This window comes from Leopardus geoffroyi, chromosome C2, assembly GCF_018350155.1.
Source record: "Leopardus geoffroyi isolate Oge1 chromosome C2, O.geoffroyi_Oge1_pat1.0, whole genome shotgun sequence".
Lineage (NCBI taxonomy): Eukaryota > Metazoa > Chordata > Mammalia > Carnivora > Felidae > Leopardus > Leopardus geoffroyi.
In genome coordinates, this window is record NC_059333.1 from 121,790,299 (window position 1) to 121,814,981 (window position 24,683).

General features: G+C 36.9%; 1 protein-coding gene across 7 annotated transcripts in view; it reads left to right on the top strand.

Annotated features, from left to right (window-relative positions):
• The window catches only part of TFDP2 (transcription factor Dp-2), a 177,715-nt gene that overhangs the window by 117,374 nt on the left and 35,658 nt on the right, over positions 1-24,683 (top strand). For 5 of the 7 annotated variants that reach the window (XM_045503433.1, XM_045503432.1, XM_045503435.1 and 2 more), the window contains 3 exons: positions 5,603-5,706; positions 12,481-12,602; positions 14,024-14,071. In XM_045503433.1, coding sequence (XP_045359389.1) covers positions 5,603-5,706; positions 12,481-12,602; positions 14,024-14,071 — 274 coding nt within the window. Of the gene's footprint in view, positions 1-772; positions 801-5,602; positions 5,707-12,480; positions 12,603-14,023; positions 14,072-24,683 lie in introns of those variants that run through there. The other 2 variants (XM_045503436.1, XM_045503434.1) reach the window with 2 other exon arrangements.

Below are 24,683 nucleotides of genomic sequence, written 5' to 3' on the forward strand. Positions count from 1 at the left end.
ACCTGAGCCAAAGTTGGACGCTTACCAACTGAGCCACCCAGGCACCCTGAAAAGGTTTCTTTTTCCAAAAAGTGTTAAATTTTTCATTAAAATCAAGAATCTTTTCATATCCTAGATAATTTGGGTTTCTTCATGTACTCAGCTTATTTTTGTATTGAGGTACTCTTTTATTGTTGTTGACATATAAGTGGGAAGTTAAGTAAATAAAAGTTTTTAAGGATAGTTTTTAAGGATGACCTATGTGTTGCAAATTTGTTTACCAAGTCTGAGACTTGTCTTTTAAGTATATTAGGTCTTTTGCTATTTAGAAAAATATTTATTTTTAGGTAGTCACGTCTGTCAGTCTGTTTTCAGTTAAGATTTCTAAATTCTAGGGCGCCTAAGTGGCTCAGTCACTTAAGTGTCTTGATTTCAGCTTAGGTCATGATCTCACAGTTTGTGAGTTTGAGCCCCGCTTTGGGCTCTGTGCTAACAGCTCAGAGCCTGGAGCCGGCTTCGGATTCTGTGTGTGTCCGTCTCTATCTGCCCCTCCCCTGCTCATGCTCTGTCTCTCTCTCTCTCTCTCTCTCTCAAAAGTACATAAACTTACAGATTTCTAAATTCTGTAACATGATCAGAAGGACCTTCTTCATTCCCAAATTATAAAAAACTATTATTATATTTCTTTAAATACTTTTGTGGCTTTAATTTTTATGTTTAAGTATTTGGTCTTTCTGGAATTGATTTTTGTACAAGAAATTGAAATCTAAGGTTTCTTTTATCCAGGTGGACACTTCTTGTCTCAGAAACATTTCTTTCAGGTGTGTGTCTTTATTTTGTTTTAAATTGAAGTATAGTTGGCATACAATGTTACATTAGTTTTCGGATGTGCAAGCAAAAACATTTTTTAAGTAATCCACCCTTTCCCCACTGATTTGAAAATGCTACCTTTGCCATATATAAAATTTTCATGTATACATGCAATAATTTCTGGACTTTAATTTCTGTTTTGTCAAGGTTTTTCTATCTGCTTCTTAGCAATAGCACATTTCAATCACTTCAACTGTGTAATAATTTTGAAATCTGGTAGGCTAAAGTTCCCCTCTTCCCTGTTATTCCTTTTTTTAATTTTCTTGGCTGTTCTCTTTGTCTTTATTCTTCCAGATGCACTTTAGAATCAATTTGTCAAATTTATGAAGTTCCCTCTAAATTCTTTTGGTATTAACTGACATAACAGATCTGGCTTTAGTGATGTTTTTCATTTTGTTTTGACCAAAGTTTTATACTCTTAATTCTTCTTTAGTGTTAGGTTTAAAATTGGAGTCAATCTGTTCCCTAACCTTAATTGTCTTTTTGTGTTTCTTGTTCCACTGTTTTTTGCAAGTTTTTGACTTTTGTTTCTACCAGTATGTCAGTGATGGTCTCATTTTAAACATTCAACAGCACTGAGGTCAATTTTTAAAATCATCTGAGAAGACAAATACCACATGATTTAACTTACATGTGGAATCTAAAAAATAAACGAACAAACAAAAGCAGAAACAGACTCATAAATACAGAGAACAAAACTGATAGTTGCCAGAGGGGAACAGGGTGGGGGATAGATGAAGCAGGTGAAAAGGATTAAGAGGTGCAAACTTCCAGGGACACCTGGGTGGCTCAGTCAGTGAAGCGTCCAACTTTGGCTCAGGTCATGATCTCGCACTTTGTGGGTTCGGGCCCTGCGTCAGGCTCTGTTATGACAGCTCAGAGTCTAGAGCCTGCTTCGGATTCTGTGTCTCCCTCTTTCTCTGCCCTACCCCTGCTCACACTTTTTCTGTCTTTCAAAAATGAATAAACATTAAAAAAACAAAAGAAGTACAAACTTCCAGTTATAAAATAAGTAAGTCCACAGGGTTGTAAAGTGGGGAATGTAGTCAATAGTATTGTAGTAATGTTGTATGGTGACAGATGGTAACTACACCCATCATGGTAAGCATTTTGTAATATATGTAATTGTCAAATCATTATGTTGTACACCTAAAACTATGTAATATTGTGTGTCAGCCATACTTTAATTAAAAAAATAAATGTGAGAGGCACCTGGGTGGCTTAGTTGGTTAAGCGTCTGACATCGGTTCAGTTCATCATCTCACTTTGTGAGTTTGAGCCCCATGTCAGGCTCTCTGCTGACAGCTCAGAGCCTGGAGCCTGCTTTAAATTCTGAATTCTGTTGTTTGCCTCTCTCTCTGCCCCTCCCTCCCTCCCTCCCTCACTCTTTCTCTCTCTCTCTCAAAAATAAGTAAACATTAAAAAATAATAATAATAGGGGCGCCTGGGTGGCGCAGTCAGTTAAGTGTCCGACTTCAGCCAGGTCACGATCTCACGGTCCGTGAGTTCGAGCCCCGCGTCAGGCTCTGGGCTGATGGCTCAGAGCCTGGAGCCTGCTTCCGATTCTGTGTCTCCCTCTCTCTCTGCCCCTCCCCCGTTTATGCTCTGTCTCTCTCTGTTCCAAAAAAAAATAAATAAATAAACGTTGAAAAAAAAATAATAATAACAAATCTGAGAATCAGACTTTTCAGTGTTGTGCTCTTCCTCATATGCCTGTCCTACCTGGGACTGAGTTTATGGCACAGGTCTATCAATTCCATAGCTGTTCCTCCCCGTAGAATCATAGGTTATTATTATCCAGTTAGGGCGAATTCTAAAGTGGTGAACAACTATATTTAGGATGTTTGATATAACCTTAATCTTTAGCAATTGGTAAGATATGCATGTTATATAAAAAACAAAAATCAGTTTCATGGTTACAGAGCAAGGAAACTTTATTTGATATACCAGTTCAAAATAATAAACAAAGGACCTAGCATTTTAACATTTCAAACCCAGTATAAGTAATGGCACCTATTAAAAAGTCACAAAAAAATGCAGCTTAGGCTATATTATAGGAAATATGGTATCCAGATTAGAAAAGGTGATAGATAGCTCCAGTCTATGCTAACCAAGTGGTTATATAGCTTTGTGCATCTGTTTTGTGCCAGGGACTAAACCAGGTGCTAGGATTACAAAGCTTAGAGACATAGCCCACTTAGAACTATGTAAATGGTAGCTAGAACAAGCAACTATCATAAGTTTTGTGAAAAGTCAGAAGGGCATCCAGGAACTAGACAACAGAGGCTAGGGACAGCTTTTAAGGAGGAGGTGACACACAGAGCAGAGGCTTGGGAGGTGGAGCTATAGCCACCTTGCAGAAATTATTTGTCCTCACTCTGTCTCCATTACTTCATGTGTAAAACGGAGTCTCTAATAATACATTTTACACTGTTGTCCTAAGTGTTAATGATATATATATGTATATAATATATATATATACATATATACGTATATAATATATGTATACTTATATACATATATAATATATGTATATAATATATTATAAACGTATATATGTATATAACATATATATATATACATATATATATATACACACACACACATATATATGTATAGGAAGCCTCTGGAGCAGACTCTGGCACACAATAATGACTTAGGAAATAGTATGGCATGCCATTTTGAAGTGCTGGGAGGTAGAAGTTGTCCCAGCAGAGAGAGACTTCAAGCAGAAGGAAAGGAGTGTGCCAAAGCTGGAGTGGTTGAACTGGAGCCTTTCTGGAACTGCAAAATATTTAACCTGATTAGAGTGGAGGAAGTAGCCAAAGATGAAGCTGCGAAGGGAGGCAGGGGTGAGATCTCCAGATAAGAGCTGTTGTGCCATGTTGAGGAGTCTGAGAGGCATTGGACATGTTTGGAATCTTTAAAGGCCTAAAGTAGGGGAGTGTCCAGAGCAGTTTCCCCAGTTCAAAGACGGGTTTGTTACAGATGTGTGGAGGGGCTAGGAAAGCTGTTTGAAGTAGCATTTCTAGGTGGAGTGGTAGTGCTCAGCCCTAGCTGCAATGCTGAAGCCATCTGGAGAACTTTCAACAGTCTGATGCCCAGGTTCACTCCCAGTCAGTTTTATCAGCAGCTCTGGGGGTGGGACTGAGGCCTTGGTATTTTTTATTGAGTCCCAGATAATTCCATTACACAGGCACCATGGTGAATCACTGAGTTAGAGGGTATATGTAATTCGAATCAGATTTAATAAAGTTGCAAATTAAACAAGTGCTAGCAGCATAAAGGAACCAGAGTAAGAAGATAACAAGTAGGATACAGTGGTCAGTTGAATGAGGTGGGGTTGATTATTTCTGGATTGGGTCACTGGGATGATTTTGATCGTATTACCAAGACTCAGTCATATACCAAGACTGAGGACATGAAGGCGAAGCAGGTTTGTGTATTAGACCTTGCTGAGTGGGCGTGAAAAAGATAAGGAATTTTATTTTTAAATGTGGGTATTGAGGGAAAATGATAGAGGATAAATGGACAGAGAAAGAAACTGAAGGGGAGAAGCCAATGGTGCAGTCGAAAACTCAGGAGACAGAGTAAATAATTGATGAGTGAGACCCCTGAGAAGACAGGACATGCAGAGACACTAAAGTAATTTGAGAATTTCCACTCAGAAAGAAGTAAAAATATGTGAGGGTGCAGATAGGTTCACAGGTCCAGGAAGAGAAGCTATAATATAGCCTGATGGCCTGGTTTCCTTAATTGTCATTTTTTTCCCCCCAGAGTTTCAATATTGAACCTCTTTCAGATACTTTCTTGGGTGATCTCTTTTGTTATATTAGGTTACTAAGAAAAACATTGATAAACTGAAGTTTGTCCAGAGCAGTTAATAATTGATACAGTTCAGAAAATTATAGGTTAGTTTTTCATCTCAGGAGTAGCACTTGGCTGCCTTAATTTGAAATTCAAAGAGGGGCGCCTGGGTGGCTCAGTCTGTTAAGCATCTGACTTCGGCTCCAATCATGATCTCTCCATCTGTGAGTTTGAGTCCCGCTTTGGGCTCTGTGCTGATAGCTCAGAGCCTGGAGCCTGCTTTGGATTCTGTGTCTCCTTCTGTCTCTGGCCCAACCCTGCTCATGCTCCGTCTCTCTTTCTCAAAAATAAACATACATTAAAAATTTTTTTTTTTATTTAAAGTGTTGAAATCACTTGAAAACACTGTACACATCCCATAGTTTCCGATATCACTAACTAGGTAGCATCGTATTTTTTTTTCTCTAGTATAAAACCTCAAAAAACTACCGTCTCATTTTGAAAACATGTTAATTTTTAGTATAACTATTTTCTATTATACTATAAATATAAATAAATGCTAATGGATATTTTACTTCATATTCTACTTCATACTTCTTTTTATTCTATGATATCTAATAAAGACCTAACTGGATTTCTCAACTGTGATACAAACTGTGATTTGCATTATGTATTGCATTATGTTTTTTCCTCAAAAAACCCACTAAAAGTCTGTCAGGCAGACTGAACTATTTATTTTATAGTTTTCCTATTCAGCAGAAGTAATTGTATTCACTACAAGAAAGCAATCACTATTATGGCTTTTCAGTAAGGCTTCTTATATATAACTTAAATTATTAAGATAATTATAATTACTAAGGCAAAACTGGGGTTAGGAGCATGAATGTGTAGATAGAAGGTGGCCTTGATATTGCAGACATTAACCTCATATTTGGTATCATTTCAGGTAACATTTCATTTGTTGCGTTTCCAGTTTCCAGCACCAACTCACCAACAAAGATTTTACCAAAAACCTTAGGACCAATAAATGTGAATGTTGGACCCCAAATGGTAAGAAAATCATCAAATCTTAGAATTGGAAATTTTGCGTGGGCAAGACTAATTTAAAATTAAGGTTTAAAATTTAAAGCTGTAGGTAAAAAATTCCCGTTCATTTCTTAACTCAGTTACTTTTTGAAAAAAATTTTGTTTTCATCTGAATATAACTGGTTAAATCTTGAGAAAAAGAAAGCCACTGTGCTTTTCAGTGTTTAATTTTCATGTATTTGAATATGTGATTTCTGGATGTGTAATATCAAGGTTTTTTTGCTCCCTGTGTGAGGATTCTCTTGTTTTTAAATTGTTTGATTAAATTGGTTCAAATCTGTTATGTTTTATGTTCTCTTTTTTCTTATAAAATAACTTCTATTGCCCTAAACTGCGTACTCTCCTATAAATTGAATATGACCCAGCAGTTCATCTATATTGAGAGCCATTAATCTTTGGCAGTAGAAATAATGAATGAAAAATGAAAAATATTTAACTGTTTCTCTGAAGGTATTCCATTAATTATTTAATTATGCTAGAGCTTGAACTATACAGCACTTTTAGAAAGCTTTATTTATAAACAAAGTTGCATGCAATTTCTCTAAAAACTATTTACTGTAATGGTCTCACCCACCTTTAGCAAAAGTATGTAAACACTTGAATAGTAAACCTTCATTGTCAGCGCTTGCATATGTTCTCATCTATAGAGCAATAAGGATACATTTTGCTCATAATACTCACTATTGTGGACTCTGTTGAGTGCAACATTATTCAGGCAAAAATATATTTTAACATACTTAGTGACTTCAGCAAATCTTTGAGATTTTAAGACATTCTAGAAATGACATTTTTCTTGATCACTTGAGGACTGTTAATTATCTAAAAAATTCAAGCCAAAGATCTTACACAATTTACTCTAAGTATGTGAAGAATGTAATCTAGCTCCAAACCACATGGAGACTTAAGCTCAGGTAAGTGTCCCCATTTGAAGGTAGTTCAGGGTATGTTTCAGACATTACTGAGCTTTTGCTTCTCACCAGCCCCTGCAGTGGGTGCAAATGAGATAAGGCACCTGACTTTAAAGTCTGTGTTTTGAAAGGCTTTTATATAAACACGAAAATTAAATAAACATGCCCAAACTCTTACGAGTTTCATCCTTACACTACTCCTCTGTTTTGAGAAACTGTTTCCTGTCAGTATTTTAGTGATACTGCTACGGCTCAAATTTGAATTCCTCTTTTGGCGACAGTTTTTCTTTCCATTGTCCATTTGAACTAATGTGTATGGAAGTAATTTTATACTTCAGTTTTGACGATGATAGGTGGTCTTACTCCATTACTACAAACCTGAGAGTCAGCAAAACAAAGGTCAGAAGAAGGGAAGGAGATTGGGGCTCTTTAAGCCAGGCCTTAATTTGTCTCCTTAATTCTGAGGTGCTTTTTACAGTTCTTAGTTCTTAGACAGGAATGAGAGCTTTCTTTTTGACCTCCTAATTGTTGTAGAATCCCACTTAGTGCCATTTCTCTCTTCTGTTGCTTGTCTCTTCCGAATATTGTCCCTTCACCCTCAATCTCTCATCTGTGATTAAAAAAGCATTTTTTTAAGTTGAAAAATTCTTGACTAAAACCTCACCCATTTGCTTCTTACAGTTGTCTTTCTCCACTTGCCCTTTAAATTTCACATGTCTCCTTGCAAGCCAAGTCTTAATGGTAGATAGAAATTTCAAATAGCCCCAAGAAGAGAGTAGTTTTCTGTGTTAATAGAAACTAGTTTAGCAATAACTGTGTTAGTTTGGGATACTTGCCCTCTACTTAAAGGTATCCTGTTTTATATATGTGTATATACACACACACACACACACACACACACACACACACATGCACATACAGCGTATGTATGATAATCTCATAACTGTATTTTAACATGGTTAAAAAGTACATGTTTCTTGGGGAGCCTGGGTGGCTCAGTCAGTTAAGCCTACGACTTTGGCTCAGGTCATGATCTCACAGTTCGTGGGTTCGAGCCCCGCGTCAGGCTCTGTGCTGACCGCTCAGAGCGTGGAGCCTGTTTCAGATTCTGTGTCTTCTTCTCTCTCGCCCCTCCCCCACTTGTGCTCTGTCTCTCTCTCAAAAATAAATAAACATTAAAAAAAAAAATTTTTTAAGTACATGTTTCTTATAGTGAAAACTAAAGTTTTGTGAAATAATGAAATCCTTTTTATAATCCTTTATAATTATATAGATTTTTTCCCTTCAGAATACAGATATTCCCTTAGTTTTTCTTTCTTTTTTTTAAATTGAAGTATCATTGACACACAATATTACATTAATTTCAGGTGTACAATGTAGTGATTGGACAAGTCCATACTTTATGCTGTTCCCCACCAGTGTAGCTACAGTACAAGGCTACTACAGTCTCTTGGCTCTTACTGTAGATGGCAGTAGTACGTAAGATATATTGATTAAAGGCAGAAAATCTTCAGAATGAGGTTCAGTTGCTGTATGATTTTCATAACCCATCTGTAATCTATTGTCAAAAAAAACACATAATTACACTTAAATTAAGGATGTCTTTGGGCATGGGGAGAGGTGGGCACTTAAATTTAAAATAAGTGTTCATTTTCCTTATTAGATCAACAGAATATAGGAAGTAATTACCTCTAATTTCAACTTGGGATTTCACAATTATGGTTCAGTTTTAATAAAGCATATCTGGACCATCACCTATGTAATTTTCCTGGGTTCAGTGGTTGATCAAGTTCTGTTGACTTTTCTTTGATTTTGTTTCTTAAGTTTCACTGTCATTGTTCTAATTTAGGAACTCATTGCATTTCACACGAACTTCTAAATTGTCATTTTAGTTCAAGTCCATCATTCCTCCAATTTGTTCATTCAGGAAATGTTTACTAAGGATTTCTAATATTAAGGACACACCAGGCACTGTGCTGAGAGAAAGGAATAGAGTATTGTTAATCACTCTCAGATCAGCAAAGAGTATCAGCTGACAGTTTAACATTGAGGAAGAAAAGAATAAGCCAGAACATAGCAATTCATTTACAAAGCCCTTCTCAGTAATGATAACTAGTTTTTTTCTATGTCCTATTTTCCTTCATCCTCTCTTCATCTTTACTTTTCTACAAAGCCCTTTAAATCGGGTAAACTGAGCCTGTAGGCTACCGATAACAGATATAGAAAAAGAATTTAGTAATAATATTGCACAGGGGCCCCTGGGTGGCTCAGTCAGTTGAACATCCAACTCTTGATTTCAGCTCAGGTCATGATCCCAGAGTTGTGGGATCAAGCCCCACATCAGGTTCCATGCTGAGCGTAGAGTCTTCTTAAAAGTCTAACCTCCTGGGTGGCTCAATTGGTTAAGCGTCTGACTTTGGCTCAGGTCATGATCTTGCAGTTCGTGAGTTCAAGCCCCACGTTGGGTTCTGTGTTGACAGCTCAGAGCCTGGAGCCTGCTTCGGATTCCCTCTCTCTCTGCCCCTCCCATGCTTGAGCTCTGTCTCTCTGTCTCTCTCAAAAATAAATAAACATTAAAAAAAAAAGATGCTCTTTCTCTCTCTCTCCCCCCCCCCTGCCCCCTCCCCCCACTTACACGTTCTCTGAAATAAAAAAAGTAATACTGCACAAATTATGCAGTCTATTTCAAGGGTAAATCGGAATGCTTAGATTTGTTTTGTCTCCTGTTCTAGAAATAGAGTAGACAAAGACTCATCAAATACTCAAATTTTCCTTCTTAAGCTTCACACTCGAGGTCGGCATGATATAGGACATTTGAATGTGTGATGTAGTGATTGCTGAGAATGATATCCTTTATATTGTAGAGTATTTCCTTACTGGATTTTATGTAGACCTTTGGCATACCAGTGAATAAAGAAGCTCCTTTATTTTCATTTTAAGAGCTAAGTCTTCGGTTTCAGTTCATTAAGTATTTGCTGTGCCTTTTCTGTGAATATCTCCTAGCAGTGTATGAGGCTCTGCAAACATTCACTCTACCCTGGTGCGGAGGTCAGGTGGAATGTGTAGAGGGGGTAGGAGGTACAAACACATTGTCCAGTATTCATATGTTTTCATGAGGTAAACTTCTGAATTCCTCATTTAATAGTCCTTGGAATATAGTAGAGAATCAGAATTCCCCGGATACCTATCAGTGTTTCTTGTCTTTTGTTTTTATTTTCTTATCTATAGAATTAACTTACTAAAATTATTTCCTAGACATTTGTATATAGGAATATCTCCCTAGCCCCAAATTCGCAAAATACACACAAAGAGAGGTAACTAAAGTTCTTAAATATTTAGCAAATGAATAAATGTTGGCAAGACTTTATTTTTTTTAATAAGTTCTTTTTTTTAATGTTTTTGAGGGAGAGAGAGCGCGTGCATGTGTGAGCAAACGAGGGAGGACAGGGGCAGAGAGAGAGAGAGGATCCAAAGCAGGCTCCACACTGACCACAGAGAGCCTGATATAGGGCTCCAGTCCACAAACTGTGAGATCATGACCTGAGCCAGAGTCAGACCCTCAACCGACTGAGCCACCCAGGCACCCTGACGAGACTTTAAAAACCAAGTCTGCAGGCCTCTGGGTGGCTCAGTTGGTTAAACCCCACACTCTTGATTTCTGCTCAGCTCATGATTTTGTGGTTGATGGGCCTGAGCCCCAGGTCGGCTCTGTGCTAACAGCGCAGAGCCTTCTTGTGATTCTCTCTCTCCCTCTCACTTTGCCTCTCCACTGCTTATGCACCTGCGTGTACTCTATCTCGAAAATAAATAAACATTTAAAAACCAAGTCTGAACTGAACTTGAAATGGAGATGGATCCTTCTCTTTGTTCTTTATGGAGCACATTAGCAACTAACTTAATGACTAGACTTAGACCCAGCTTGCAGAAACAGGTGTCATTTGATCAGGGAGACAAAAATTAATTAATATTTTGACCTACATAAGGCAGTAGAAGTAGAATTATTTCTTTTAAGATCTGTCATTTAAAAATTATGTGTTGCTCACATAGATGCTTTTCTCTCTTAATTGGGACTTAAACAGAACCTTACTATTATGGAAATTTTCAAAAGTATACAAAAATAGAATCTCTTCCCTTAGAAAATCCAAAGATCTGGGGTTGCCCAGGTAGGGGCAGTCCCGTGCCTCTGGGTTGGAATGAAAAAAAAAGAAAGAGCATCCCTTTGTGCCCAGCAGCTCATTCTTTGACAGTTATTCACATGGGGCCAATATTGTTTCATTAACATCCCCATTCACTGGAGCATGCCCTAAATTTTTTGACAAAAATACTTTTAAAGATATTACTAAAATACTAAATTGTTTTTTGTATTAATTATTATAAACATTTTTGGAAAGAAACATGGTCTATTTACTAGTGAAGTCTAAGAAGCATTTTGGTAACATACTATCAAAGAACTTTTTTTAAATGTCTGTATCCTTAGTTCCATTAGTTACCTTTCTGGAGTCTGTCCTTAAGAAATAGAAATTAAGGCTAAGATCATTGTACAAAAATGTTCATCACAGTATTGTTTATATTATTGGATAATTGAGTATCCATATGTATCTAACAGTAGGGAACAGTAAATCAAATGTTTTACCATTAAAATGTGTTTGAAGAGGAGCATCTGGGTGGCTCTGTCAGTTGAGTGTTTGACTCTTGATTTCGACTCAGGTTGTGATCACCGGGTCGTGGGATTGAGCCCTGCCTCGGGCTCCAAGCTGAGTGTGGAGCCTGTTTAGAATTCTCTCTCTCTCTCTCTCTCTCTCTCTCTCTCTCTCTCTCTGTGTGTGTGTCTCTCTCTGTCTCTCTCTCTCTCTCTCCCTAACTCAGGCTCTCCCTCACGCTCCCTCTCAAATTAAAAAAAAATTAGTAACAAATAAAATGTCTTCAAAGAATATTTAATGACATGAGGAAACGCTCTTGAAAAAGAAGATAAAATTGCGTCTGTATAATAATCCAAATTGTAGGGAGCCTGGGTGGCTCAGTTAAGCTTCTAACTTCAGCTCAGATCAGGATCTCCAGGTTTTTGAGTTCAGGCCCCACATGGGGCTCTCTGCTGTCAATGCAGAGCCCCTTCAGATCCTCTGTCTCCCTCTCTTTCTGCCCCTCCCCCACTCTCCCATGTGCACATACATGCTCTCTCTCAAAAATAAAAAACATTTAAAACATGGGGCACCTGGGTGGCTCAGTCAGTTAAGCGTCCAACTTCAGTTCAGGTCATGATCCTGCAGTCCATGAGTTGGAGCCCTACGTTGTGCTCTGTACTAACAGCTCAGAGCCTGGAGACTGCTTCAGATTCTGTCTCCCTCTCTCTCTGCCCTTCTCCCACTCACACTCTGTCTGTGTCTCAAAAATGAACAAATGTTAAAAATTTTTTAAAATAAATATAATAATTACAAGCTAAATTGCATGATGCCTTTGTATATATTTGGACATGAAGATCCAATTTACTGTTGCCCTAGTTTGAATACATCAAGTTCAACTGCAGTTAGGTTCTGTAATTTCAAAGAAAGCTTCTTGCTTTTCTGATTTTTAAAACATTGTTACCAACTTAATCCTTCCAAATTGCTGTTCACTTGCTGAAACCTGAAACAATATCACTATTCAAGATACTTGTGCTTTAAGATCCTAGAATATAAGCAAATCAAAGTTTATGATTTAGATGATTGATATTAAGTACATTTTAGGCAGTGAGATTTCCTCCTTATATGTAGCTTAGCAATCAACATGATTTTCTACATGTATGCTTTTCTTTATAATTAAGAATATTATTTTCTGTGTCCTAACTTTATAGATTATAAGCACACCACAGAGACTAACCAGTTCAGGAAGTGTTCTGATTGGGAGTCCATATACCCCTGCACCAGCAATGGTTACTCAGACACACATAGCAGAAGCTACTGGCTGGGTCCCAGGGTAAGACTGTTGTTGCAAGTTACCATTTTTAAAACTTTTTTTAAGCTGTGATCTTTTCCTCTCACTCTCTTGTCTTCTGTTCTTGTTTCATGTTAGTCTAGTCCTTAAAAACTAATGTGTGGCCTTTAAAATCACCTGTTTTATTTCACTTTATATCTCAGATATGAAGCAATCATTTTTAAATACAATATGGAGCAATCATTTTTAAATACAATAATTTGTACCTGTGTCTTCTGACTTTTTCACCTCTCAAAAAGTACTGTTTTTATGATTATCACATTTAGCTGCTTTGGAGATGCACGAACTATATTGTTTTAATAAACATAAGAAAAGAGTTACATATTAAGTGTTGGCTATCCTCCGAATTTCCTGTAACTTTTTATTTCCTTCAAAACCAGAAAAGGAACTAGGGAAAAGAAGCCAAACACATTAAAATTTTTATTGAGTTTTTTCTTGATCCTTTTAAAACACTGGACAGTAAAATCAATATCCCTTGCGTTATTCATTTACCACTTTTAGTATTAAACTTTTACATGTTTCATCTCTGCCTGTAGATACCCTTACCCAGCCTTTCTCTGCTCCTTATCATTTTACCATTTAATCGTCCTGTAAAAGAAAAAAATCTTAAGATAAAGGACTCAAAACTTCATTTTGTCATTTTAGAAGTTATTTTCATGGTGACATACTGTACTCATAGTTCTGTTTGACTTACAATTGTGAGTTAGCAGACAGTAAATTTTGGTTGTGTAAGAGCTTTCTTGTTCCCAGGATGTTAAATAATCCTGGCAAAGTGTTTTAAGCCATATACATGTTCATGTGTATACACATATAAACACACATTAGAGACAGAATAGTTTCATATGAATACATCCTTTTCCACTATCAAATGAGATGAAACGACACCATCACCTGTAATCCCATGGCCTCTATTCAGTCCTTAATACACGAGGACCTAGAAGTTACCTTGGATTTCTGCACAGCCTTGAGAGATTATAACATGAAAGCCACGCCTGTGCCAGTCGTGTTGGCCTGCTTTGGAGATGGCCAGGGTTTGGGTATTTTCAGCCCAGCTGTGTTTCATATTAGGGGTGGAATGATTGCTCTGTTGTTCTGGAATGAGTCATACTTTCTGTGCCTTTCTAAGTCTGCAACATTTCTTCCCATATTCCTCGAGCTCATTTCAGCCTACAGTATTATATTGTGGTCTTTTTGATCCTATGATAAATTTTATTATGTTATGATCTCTTACTCCTATGATAAAATTATAGTTTTTATTTTATGGACATATCTTTCATGTTTGTTAGGTTTTGTGTTTGGATATATTTGCTGTGAAACTAGACAAGTTACAGTAAATTATTCATAAAATAAAGTTGTGTTTAAATACCTGTTCTTTTTATGCTATCTTTTTTTTTTCTTTTTAGTGATAGAAAACGAGCTAGAGAATTTATAGATTCTGATTTTTCAGAAAGGTGAGTATAAGCGTTAAGTGTTTTGTTTGAGAGATGCTACTGTGTAGAGAGGAGTTTGATGTCTGGATGATTCTAGTTTAATTAGAGATGTTTTTCTTCACAGGACTTAATTGAGTTTCTGCCATTATTTTATACCTCAGTGAGTGTTGTATTTCATTTGTCATTACATAAATTCATTATATTTACATAGGTTCAAAAGAAATCATCCTGTTAGTAGATTGGCTGTTGGTAGTGTATTATTTAGCCCTCTCCCTCCTTTTGGAGGATGAAGTGTCCTACCAAAGTGAATATTCGACGTTACCTCAACATGCCCAGATTTTTTAAAAAGAAGTTTTATTGAACACATTTAAAGATTGTAGTAAATTCTCACTTCTTTCTTAACTAATAAGTCGAGTACAGTATAACATTTCCTTAGACTATTAGGACAGTGTTTCTCAGTGTGCATCAGAATCACCTGTGGAGGGGCGCCTGGGTGGCTCAGTCGGTTAAGCGTCCGACTTTAGCTCAGGTCACAATCTCGCGGTCCGTGAGTTCGAGCCCCGCGTCGGGCTCTGGGCTGATGGCTCAGAGCCTGGAGCCTGCTTCCGATTCTGTGTCTCCCTCTCTCTCTGCCCCTCCCCCGTTTATGCTCTGTCTCTCTTTGTCTCAAAAATAAATAAAACGTTAAAAAAAAATTAAAAAAAAAAGAATCACCTGTGGAGTATTGAACGCAGTATGAATGTCTACCAAGTCAGAAACTCCAGGAATAAAAACGATCATGTAGGGTCATTAAAGTTCAGTATGCCATGCAAGCCACTACATGAGGTACCATATTAATGTTGTGCTGGTTTTTTTTTTTTTAAGTTTATTTATTTTTGAGAGAGAGAGAGAACACAAGGCAGGGAAGGGCAGAGAGAGAGGGAGAGAGAGAATCCCAAGCAGGCTCTGCACTGTAAGCACAGAGCCCAGTGTGGGGCTCGATCTCACTAACCCTGAGATCATGACCTGAGCCAAAATCAAGAGTTGAATGCTTAACCAACTGAGCCACCCAGGTGGCTCTATATAAGAGCCACCAGGGGCTCTGTAGTGCCCCAGTGTGGCACTATATTAAAATAAGACCTGTTGTCTTCGAGGCAGGAATTCTGTAAGGTTGTTACTGTCTTAAATAAAACTTCCCCAGCTATGCTTTCTAAATTTGATTTTTGATTTTTGATTCTAAGATCTTTTAACTCCTTTTTCCAGTGGTGTCTTAATCTCTGTTCTTTTGTTAGGTCATTTGCTCTCAGGATAATAAATAGTTTTCTGTCTTATCTCTTTTCTAGTTTGCCACCTCTGATTTTCTGTGCCCTGAGAAACTAGGTAGCCAAATGTGTTAACATTCAGTCTAAAATAAAAATGAGAAGACTCTGAGTGAGGACCTTGAGGCGATACATATTTTTTAAAATGTGTGTTTTCTTGCATTGGGACTGGCTGTACTTCTGTTCCTTTGTGGCATTTGTTGCTTGCTTCTTGGTTCTTAATTGTTTTGAACAGATAAAATCATGTCTGAGAAACTGCTATATCATATAGAAATATATGGGGAAATATATTCTTTTCTTCCTAATGGAAATTCCTCTTTCTAGCTCCTGCTGGTCTTTGTGTTTATCCCTGGAAAGGGCAGCAGTACAAGTTCTTACGATGTATTTAGCAATGCATAAGGCCTTAAAATAGTACTTTTCATTAGTTATGATTGGTGGCCCTTATGTACTGCCAACAATATAAAAAACATGATTCTATTTACACTCCTTCATAAGAGAGACCTCTAAAGATCACATATAAAAGTGCCAGATTGAGTTTGTTGGTATAAACACTGATTCAACTTTTCCTTTTTGCATATGATTCAGTGACCTTTTTTTCTAGTGATTTTTATTCTTTTTATTTTTTAATGTAACTTTTCTACAGTGAATCCCACCCCCACCCCCACAATCAAGTCACGAAGATTACTGCATGTGATTTTTTTTAATGTTTATTTATTTATATTTATAGAGAGGGAGAAAGAGAGAATGCAAGCAGGGGAGGGGCAGAGAGAGAGGAGAGAAAGAATTCCAAGCAGGCTCCATGCTGTCTGTGCAGAGCCCAACAAGGGCTTCATCAGGAACCATGAGATCATGACCTGAGCTGAAATCAAGAGTCAGACACTTAACTGACTGAGCCACCCAGGCACCCCTATTGTTTTTCTTACAAATGTTTATTTTCCTCCAAATGCATTGTGTTCTTCTGTAACGCTGTGAAACATCTTTGTTTCCCTTCTCCCAGAGTTGAGGTTCAAAAAGCCAGCTCTCAACCATAGACTAGTCTTTATCTCTTCAATGTTTTGTATGTTGATTTAGTATTATATCTGTAAGTATTTGTATTTGTTTTCTTCAGGGATTTACACATCAGTATATAGAGATACGTTCAATGTTTTTATCCTCATCTTACCACTTGACAGTGCAACTTTAAGTATGTCTTACACAACTGTTCCTTTGTCAAGGTCATTTGTGAGAGCAAGTCAGTTTCTGAAGAAATCTCATTTGGTAGGTAAAGGATCCTTTGAGGGTTTCTCATTAGTTTTTTCCCTGTATTCTGATCCACTGGACTTCTTTTCAGAGAGCTCGTAGAAGAAGCTGTGAAAATCCCCTTTCTGTTCTTGTCTGGGGGTTTAATCCTGAAAGATGTTTGTTCACTCTCTCTTTCTTCCTCTGGACCGAATCTGATGGTGTCTTCTACATGCATCTCTTCCAGATCTAATTTTCCATTTGGACCTCTGCTGAGGGATTCAGAAGGTCCTGGGTGCCCCACAGGCGGCAATGGCAGCTTGTGGGTGTTTTTCTTTGTTCTTGTCTTAAATGAAGATTTGGCACGCTAGTGTTGTATTCTTCCTGTAGGCTCATGTAATCTCAATATCTTTTTGTTGGTGGAAAAGTTAGAATTCCACTTATTTATAATAAACTAATAATTTATAATTAACTAATGTAAACTGTAATAAGCTAATAGTAATCAAAATCAGTATAGTTAATATGTGTACAGCTTCAATGATGTTTATGAAATTGTTCATTTAGCAAACATTTTTAATATCTACTAACTTATGTTCTAAGCATTGGAGAGAATAATAAACAAGACAGGTAAGTCTGCCCTTAGAGAGCTTATATGGGGGGGGGAGTATAATAAGCAAATAAGATTATTTTTTTTTTATTAAAAATTTTGTTTAATGTTTATTTTTGAGAGAGACAGAATGTGAGCAGGGCAGGTGTAGAGAGAAAGAGAGAGACACAGAATCTGAAGCAGGCTCCAGGCTCTGAGCTGTCAGCACAGAGCCCAATGTGGGGTCAGACTCACAACCATGAGATCATAACCTGAGCCAAAGTCAGATGCTTAACCAACTGAGCCACCCAGGCACCCCAGATTATTTTTAGATTATGGTAAGTGGTATACAAAAAAAAATAAGAAAAGTGATTGTGGCTACCTTGGAGAAACCCTCACAAGGGAGGTGATATTTGAATGCAAAGGAGTCAGCCTGCTAAATAGATTAGGTGAGGTGGGGAAGACAGGGATCCTGGGCAGAGGGAGTGGCAAATGTAAAGCTCCCAACTGAGGAACCAGGTTGATGTATTTGGGGAAGCACAGTGGCCTGGAGATAGTTTGAAAAGCAGAGTGATATGACATGAGGGTGGAGAGGTAGGCAGGGTTCAGATCATGATGAAAGACCTTTGTAGGTCCTGGTAGGGAGTTTGGTTTCTGTTCTAAGGAGGATTTTCAGCAGGGAAATGGCATGATTTAAGTCACTGGCTACTGAGGGGTAAATGGATTCTAAGGAGACAAGGACAAAAGCAGGAAAATCAGAAGACTATTGCAGAGGACAGTGGCCTGGCAGTGGAGATGGGAAAAAAAATGGATAAATGATAGACATAGAACCAACAAAATTTATTGATAGATTAAAGGAAGGAAGAGGAGAAATAAAAGATAGCTTTGGTTGTTTTGCATGAACGGCTAGGTGAATGTTGATGCCATTTACATTTAGTGTATTTAGGAGTAGGTTTGGGAAGAATTTCGTTTTAGACATAATGAAGTTCAATAAGTTTATTAGTTATCTAAGTGATGGTATCATTAGAATATAAGTAGTAGCATTAGCACATAAGTGGTCGCAAGCCTAAATGATATAACCCAAGGAGGGAGAGAATGAAGATCCATAAGGAATAAATATTTATTTCCCATTTCACACCTCTTCCGCCCATACCCAACACAATGGATACATACTTCCAGGAAAGTAAAGAGTTTTTTCTAAATTGTTTTACTAAATTACCACATGAAATTATTTTGCTGATTTATGTATTCTTGTTGGCTCATTTAAGTGGGAAATGAAGTTTTTATTACTTTTGTAAATAAAAATAAATTATTATTGGGAAAATATAAAAAGACAGTGGTTATAGGTTCTAGTTAAGCACCTGGAAAGATAATATTCTTTGGGTATAATTCATCTGAATACTTCAAATGAAGTTATAAAAGTTAACATGCATTTCAAACTATACCATATTAGTAGTTTTATTTTCTATTTATTTTCCCTTTTTTTTCTCAATTTGGCTTTATTTGGTAAAGAACACTTCCTACTGGTTTCTTTATTAGATTAATAAACTAATAGAGATCATAGTGTTTATACCCTGTAGCCATATTTTGGTGTTATTTGGAAAGAGGGTCCTGGTGTTCCAAGTAGCTCGATTCTGAGAAAACTTAAGTAAAGTAAACTCTAAGATTCAGATAGTGAGTTGGGCACCTGGGTGGCTCAGTTGGTTAAATGTCAGACTCTTTTTTTTTTTTTAATTTTTTTAAGGTTTATTTATTTTTGAGGGAGACAGAGCACAAGCAGGGGAGGGGCAGACAGAAAGGGAGACACAGAATCTGATGCAGGCCCCAGGCTCTGAGCTGTTAGCACAGAGCCTGATGCAGAGTTCAAACCCATGAACCATGAGATCATGACCTGAGCTGAAGTTGGATGTTCAACCAGCTGAGCCACCCAAGCACCCCTAAGCATCGCACTCTTGATCTCAGCTTAGGTCTTGATCTCAGGGTTGAGAGTTCAAGCCTTGTGTTGAGCCCTGCACTGGGCGTGAAGCCTACTTAAAAAAAAAAAAAAAAAAAAAGATAGCTTCCAATTTAAGATGATAGACTGAACATCATGTTTATACCCCAAACCCTAAAATCCTATCGAAATTTTCATGTAAAAAATAACAAAAGGAAGTATATCTCTAAAAGTGCTATAAAAAGTGGTAAAGATATAGATTTTCCAATTAGATGAAAGCCAGTGTGATTACAATAAAGGACAAGTGGTAGTAGAGAAATTCACATCCCAAAATATACATTGGAGAAGTCAGGATTGGAAATGGAAACCATTCTTCCCTATACTGACTGAAATGGAAAGGCTCTAGGCTTAGAGGTAACAAGTATAAAAGGCAAGAATAGGGCACCTGGGTGGCTCAGTCAGTTGATCATCTGACTTCGGCTTGGGTCATGATCTCACGATTCCTGGGTTCTGGCCCACATCGGGCTCTGTGCTGGCAGTGCAGAGCCTGCTTTGTATTCTGTGTCTCCCTCTCTCTCTGCCCCTCCCCTACTCGCACTTGTCTCTTTCAAAAATAAACATTAAAAAAAATTTTTTTTAATTTTAAAAAAGCGAGAATGAATTAGTGAGGGAGGTAATGAGGGCACTGAAATGAAGATTATCCAAGGAGCACCTAGCAAGTTGAAGCTTGCCAATCTTCCAAATCCCTTTGTACCTCCCATTTCATCTCCATACACATAGATATTACACCAAAGACATTTCTTCCCCAGGGCTGAAACTTAACAGAATTGATATCAAGGAAATAGGACTCTTTGCCTTGGTTAAGCTTGTAATTGACTTCTTTCATTTAGCATATTTTCTTTTTTTTTTTAATGTTTATTTATTTTTGAGAGAGAAAGAAAGCATGAGCAGAAAATGGGCAGAGAGAGGGAGGCACAAAATCTGAAGCAGGCTCCAGGCTCTGAGCTGTCAGCACAGAGCCTGACATGGGGCTTGAGCCCACGAATTGTAAGATCATGACCTGAGCTGAAGTCAGATGCTTAACCGACTGAGCCACCCAGGCTCCCCTTATTTAGCATATTTTCAAGATTCATCCATGTTGTGGCATATATTAATTAGTATGTTACTCCTTTTTATTCCATGGTGTGGATATACCACATTTTGTGTATTTGTTCATTAAAGTTGGATATTTGAGTCGTTTCTGCTTTTTGGCTATTATGAATGACGCTGCTTTGAACATTTGTGAACAAGTTTTCATTTTTCTTTTTATATATATACCTGGGAATGGAATTACAAGGTCATATTGTAATTCTTTAGCCTTTTGAGTAACTGACAGGCTGTCTTCTGGAGTGGCTGTACCATTTTACATTCCCACCAGCAACAGCTTCCAATTTCTCCACATCTATCCAACACTTATTATTTGTCTTTTTTATAGAGCCATCCTTGTGGATGTGAAATGATATTTCATCATGGTTTTGATTTGCATTTCCCTAATGGCTAATGCTGTTGAGCATCTTTTCATGTGCTTATAGGACCTTTATATATCTTCTTTGAAAAAGTCTTTCTAAATCCTTTGGTCTTTAATTATTGAGTTGTAAGAGTTCTATATGTATTATAGAGGCAAGATCCTTATCAGATATATGATTTGCAAAAAAATGTCTTATTCTATCTCAGTTATCTTTTCACCTACTTGATGGTGTCCTTTGAAATACAAAGTTTTTAATTTTGGTTGGGTTTAATATATGTTTTTTGATTCTTGTATTGCTTATGCTTTTGGTGTTATCTTTAAAAAACAATTGAAAAAGCCAAAATCACGAAGCCTTGGCCTGTGTTTTCTTCTAAGAGTTTTATAGTTTTTGCTCCTACATTTAGGTGTTTGACCTAATTTGAGTTACTCTTTAAGGTTAATTTGTGTAACGTAACTTAAAATCACACAGAATACATGTGAAATGTATACTTTTTTGGCATTTATTTTTATAGCATTTCACAATTTAGTAAAATTTTTAAATAGGCCTAGTTTTAAGTTTATTATTTAAAATTATTAACCACAGGGGCGCCTGGGTGGCTCAGTCGGTTGAGCATCCCACTTCAGCTCAGGTCATGATCTCGTGGTCCGTGAATTCGAGCCCCACATCGGGCTTTGTGCTGACAGCTCAGAGCCTGGAGCCTGCTTCAGATTCTGTGTCTCCCTCTCTCTGCCCCTCCCCCACTCATGCGCACACGTGTGCATGCGGGCACACTCTCTCTCTGTCAAAAATACACTTAAAAAAAAAATAAAATAAAATTACTAACTACATTAGAAAGCAAACTTTATACTATTTTGTCTTTAACTCTCATTTTATGATGGTGAAACGAGCATTCCTGAACTATTTTCTCAAGAAAAGGCAGACCTTTTCTGAACGTGACCACGATAGTAGTAGACCAGATTTGAAGTGGGAGTGATTTAAAGAATGAAGAACAATAGAATTTGTAAATGTTTTGCTGAGAGGCATGATCCTTTGTATATTGAATTTGGGTTTTTAGCCATAACTAATGATGAAATGCTAAAACCATGGCATCTTATTTTACAAAAATATACTGGCTAATGAAGCCATGACACCATCAACACTTAAGCATAAAAGACAACAAAACATAAATAAGTTTAAAACCAAAAGAACCACTGAGTAAATAAATAATAAACTATTGTTCACCTATCACCACTATCCATCTCCAGAACTTTTTCACCATCCCATACTGAAATCCTGTACCCAGTAAACAATAACTCCCCACTTCCCCCTCCCCCAGCTCCAGTAACCATAGTTTTACTATCTGTCTCTATGAACTTGACTATTTCTGTTTCATGTAGGAGGAATCATATAGTATTTACTCTTTCATCTCTGACTTATTTTACTTACCATGTCTTTAAGGTTTATTAATGTTAGAGCATGTATCAGGATTTCATTCTTTGTTGCGGCTAAATAATGTTCCATTATGTGCATGTACTACGTTTTGTTTATTCATATGTTGATGGACATTTGGGTTGTTTTCACCTTTTGACTGTTGTGAATATTGTTTCTGTGAAGGTGGGTATCAGAAGTATCTGTTGGAGTCCCTATTTTTAATTTCTTTAGCTGTAATAACACGAAGTGAAATTACTGGATCAGATGGTAATTCTATGTTTAAGTGTTTGAGGAACCATTGTAGTATTTTTTATAGCTACTGCACCATTTACATTGTCCCCAGCAATGTACAAAGGTTCCAGTTCCTCCACATTCTCACAACACTTCTTTTTGGTTTTGATAATAGCCATCCTAATCTCATTGGGGTTTTGTTTGCATTTCCCTAATGATTATTGATGTTAAGCGACTTTTTATGTGTTTATTGGCCAAGTTTAATTTCTTGCTTCAGCCAAGGCTGAGTAGTATCCTTCAGTTTTGTATTGCTTATGAAAATTTTGGTAACTCATGAAGAGTTTAATCCTTCCTCATAGCAGCCTTGTGAGACAGGCACTTGTAGTTCTGTTTTTCAGGCAGAGGAGTATCATGGGTCAGAGGTAAATGAAGTAAACTGTTCAAAATACATAGCTAATAAATAGTTTACCAATGTTGGTATTTAACCAGTTTTCTTCAAGTTCATGAACTGATTGTATAAAATTATTTTATCTTTATATTTTTATAAAATATATAAAGATATATTTTTATAAAATCCTAAAAAATCTTATAAAATTATTTTATTTTCTATTTATATTTTATAATTAAATCTTATTTCATTAACTGAACTAATCTTATAAAATTCTTATATATGGTCTTGTATTTGTTTCAAGGTCATGTTCATCAGCTATTGAAAGTCTAGTTTTTCCTATTTAAGGACTGTGTTTAGTTTCTTCCTTTAAATATTATCCGTGTCTGACAATAGAAGGCAAATTAGTCAGGTGATCGCCCTACACTATGCTATGATTATCTTATTGCTCCCTTTTTATTTTTTTTTTAAATGTTTATTTGTTTTTGAGAGAGCACAAGTGGGGGAGGGGCAGAGAGAGACACACACACATACAGAATCTGTGTCAGGCTCCAGGTTCTGAGCTGTTGGCACAGAGCCCAATGCAGGGCTTGAACCCATGAACTGTGAGATCATGACCTAAGCCAAAGTCGGACGCTTAACCAACTGAGCCACCCAGGCACCTCTTATTGCTCCCTTTTTAAAAAAGACCTAGAATTACATGAAAAACAACAACCCTGCTCCATCCCTGGCTTTTAAAAAGTTTATAAACATGGAGTTGAGAATTTTATTTACTTAAACCATTATCCACTTCTTAGCATAAATATAAAACCCCATACACAACATATTTCTTTCAGAAATAACTCATGCACTATTTTTAACAGTTCTTATTTACTTTTTTTGCCTACCTTGTACTAATTATACATATTTACATATGGCTAGCCATTTGTATCCTAAGTACCCCAAACACTGAGGGCAAATCAGCATAGAGTGGGCTTTGTGTGAAAATATATGTAGCAAATGGGAATTGGTAGATTCTTTTAAAAAATGAAATTACTTAGAACAGTAACTAGCACATACGTAGCATTCAGTAAGTATTTACTATTTGCCATTACCACTGATTTTAAACTGAATAGGCCGTGATCCAGTTTACGTAGAAAGATCACCATAATGGCCTTATGGAGGAGGGATTGGAATGCCTCTAGACAGCACAAAGGAGAACCCTTATAAGGTTCTAGTGATATTCTTAAAGAGATGATGAGGGCCTGAACCTAGGGCAGTGAGAACTTAGAGAAGTGAAATTCAAAAGCTAGTTAGGCCTTGAAGTAGATTAGATTTGATACAATTAGATTGATTCATTAGAAAGGGAATTAGAAGAACGTAGGATGAATCTGGTTTTTGGTTAGGGTGATTGGGTGGATGGTTCTGTCACTCATCTAGATGACAACTGCAGTAGGATCCAGAGTTACATATTGTATATGTTGAGTTGTCCTTTATATTAATAGGGTATTGTGATGTTTAAACACCCCTTCCTGAGAAAGCTGAGCTGAGTATAGGAAACTGAGGATAGGACTAAACCATTGTAAATAATCAAAGATATGCTCAAACATTCTTTTTTCTCTCTTTTTAAAAGACTAATTTAGAGAATTTAAAATGCAGAAGTAGATGACTGGTATCGTGAACCTCCTATGTGTGCACATCTCTGAACTTCAACAACAATCAATTCATGGCATATCTCATTTTGTGTATACTCCCTCCTGTATTGTAAAGCAAATCCCTGGCATCCTATCATTTTCATCATAAATCTCTGTACTGGTATCTTAAAAAACTCCTTTTTAAATATATCTACAATATCATTGTTATACCTAAGAAAATTAATGATAATTCCTTAATATCAAATATGTAGTATTCAAATTTCTATCTGTTTCAAATGTCTTGTTTGCTGGGTTTTTTTTGTAAAATATAATTCAGTTACATACTGGCACAAAAACAGACGCTCAGATCAGTGGAACAGGGTAGAGAACACAGAAATGGACCCAGAAACCTATGGCCAACTAATCTTTGACAAAGCAGGAAAGACTA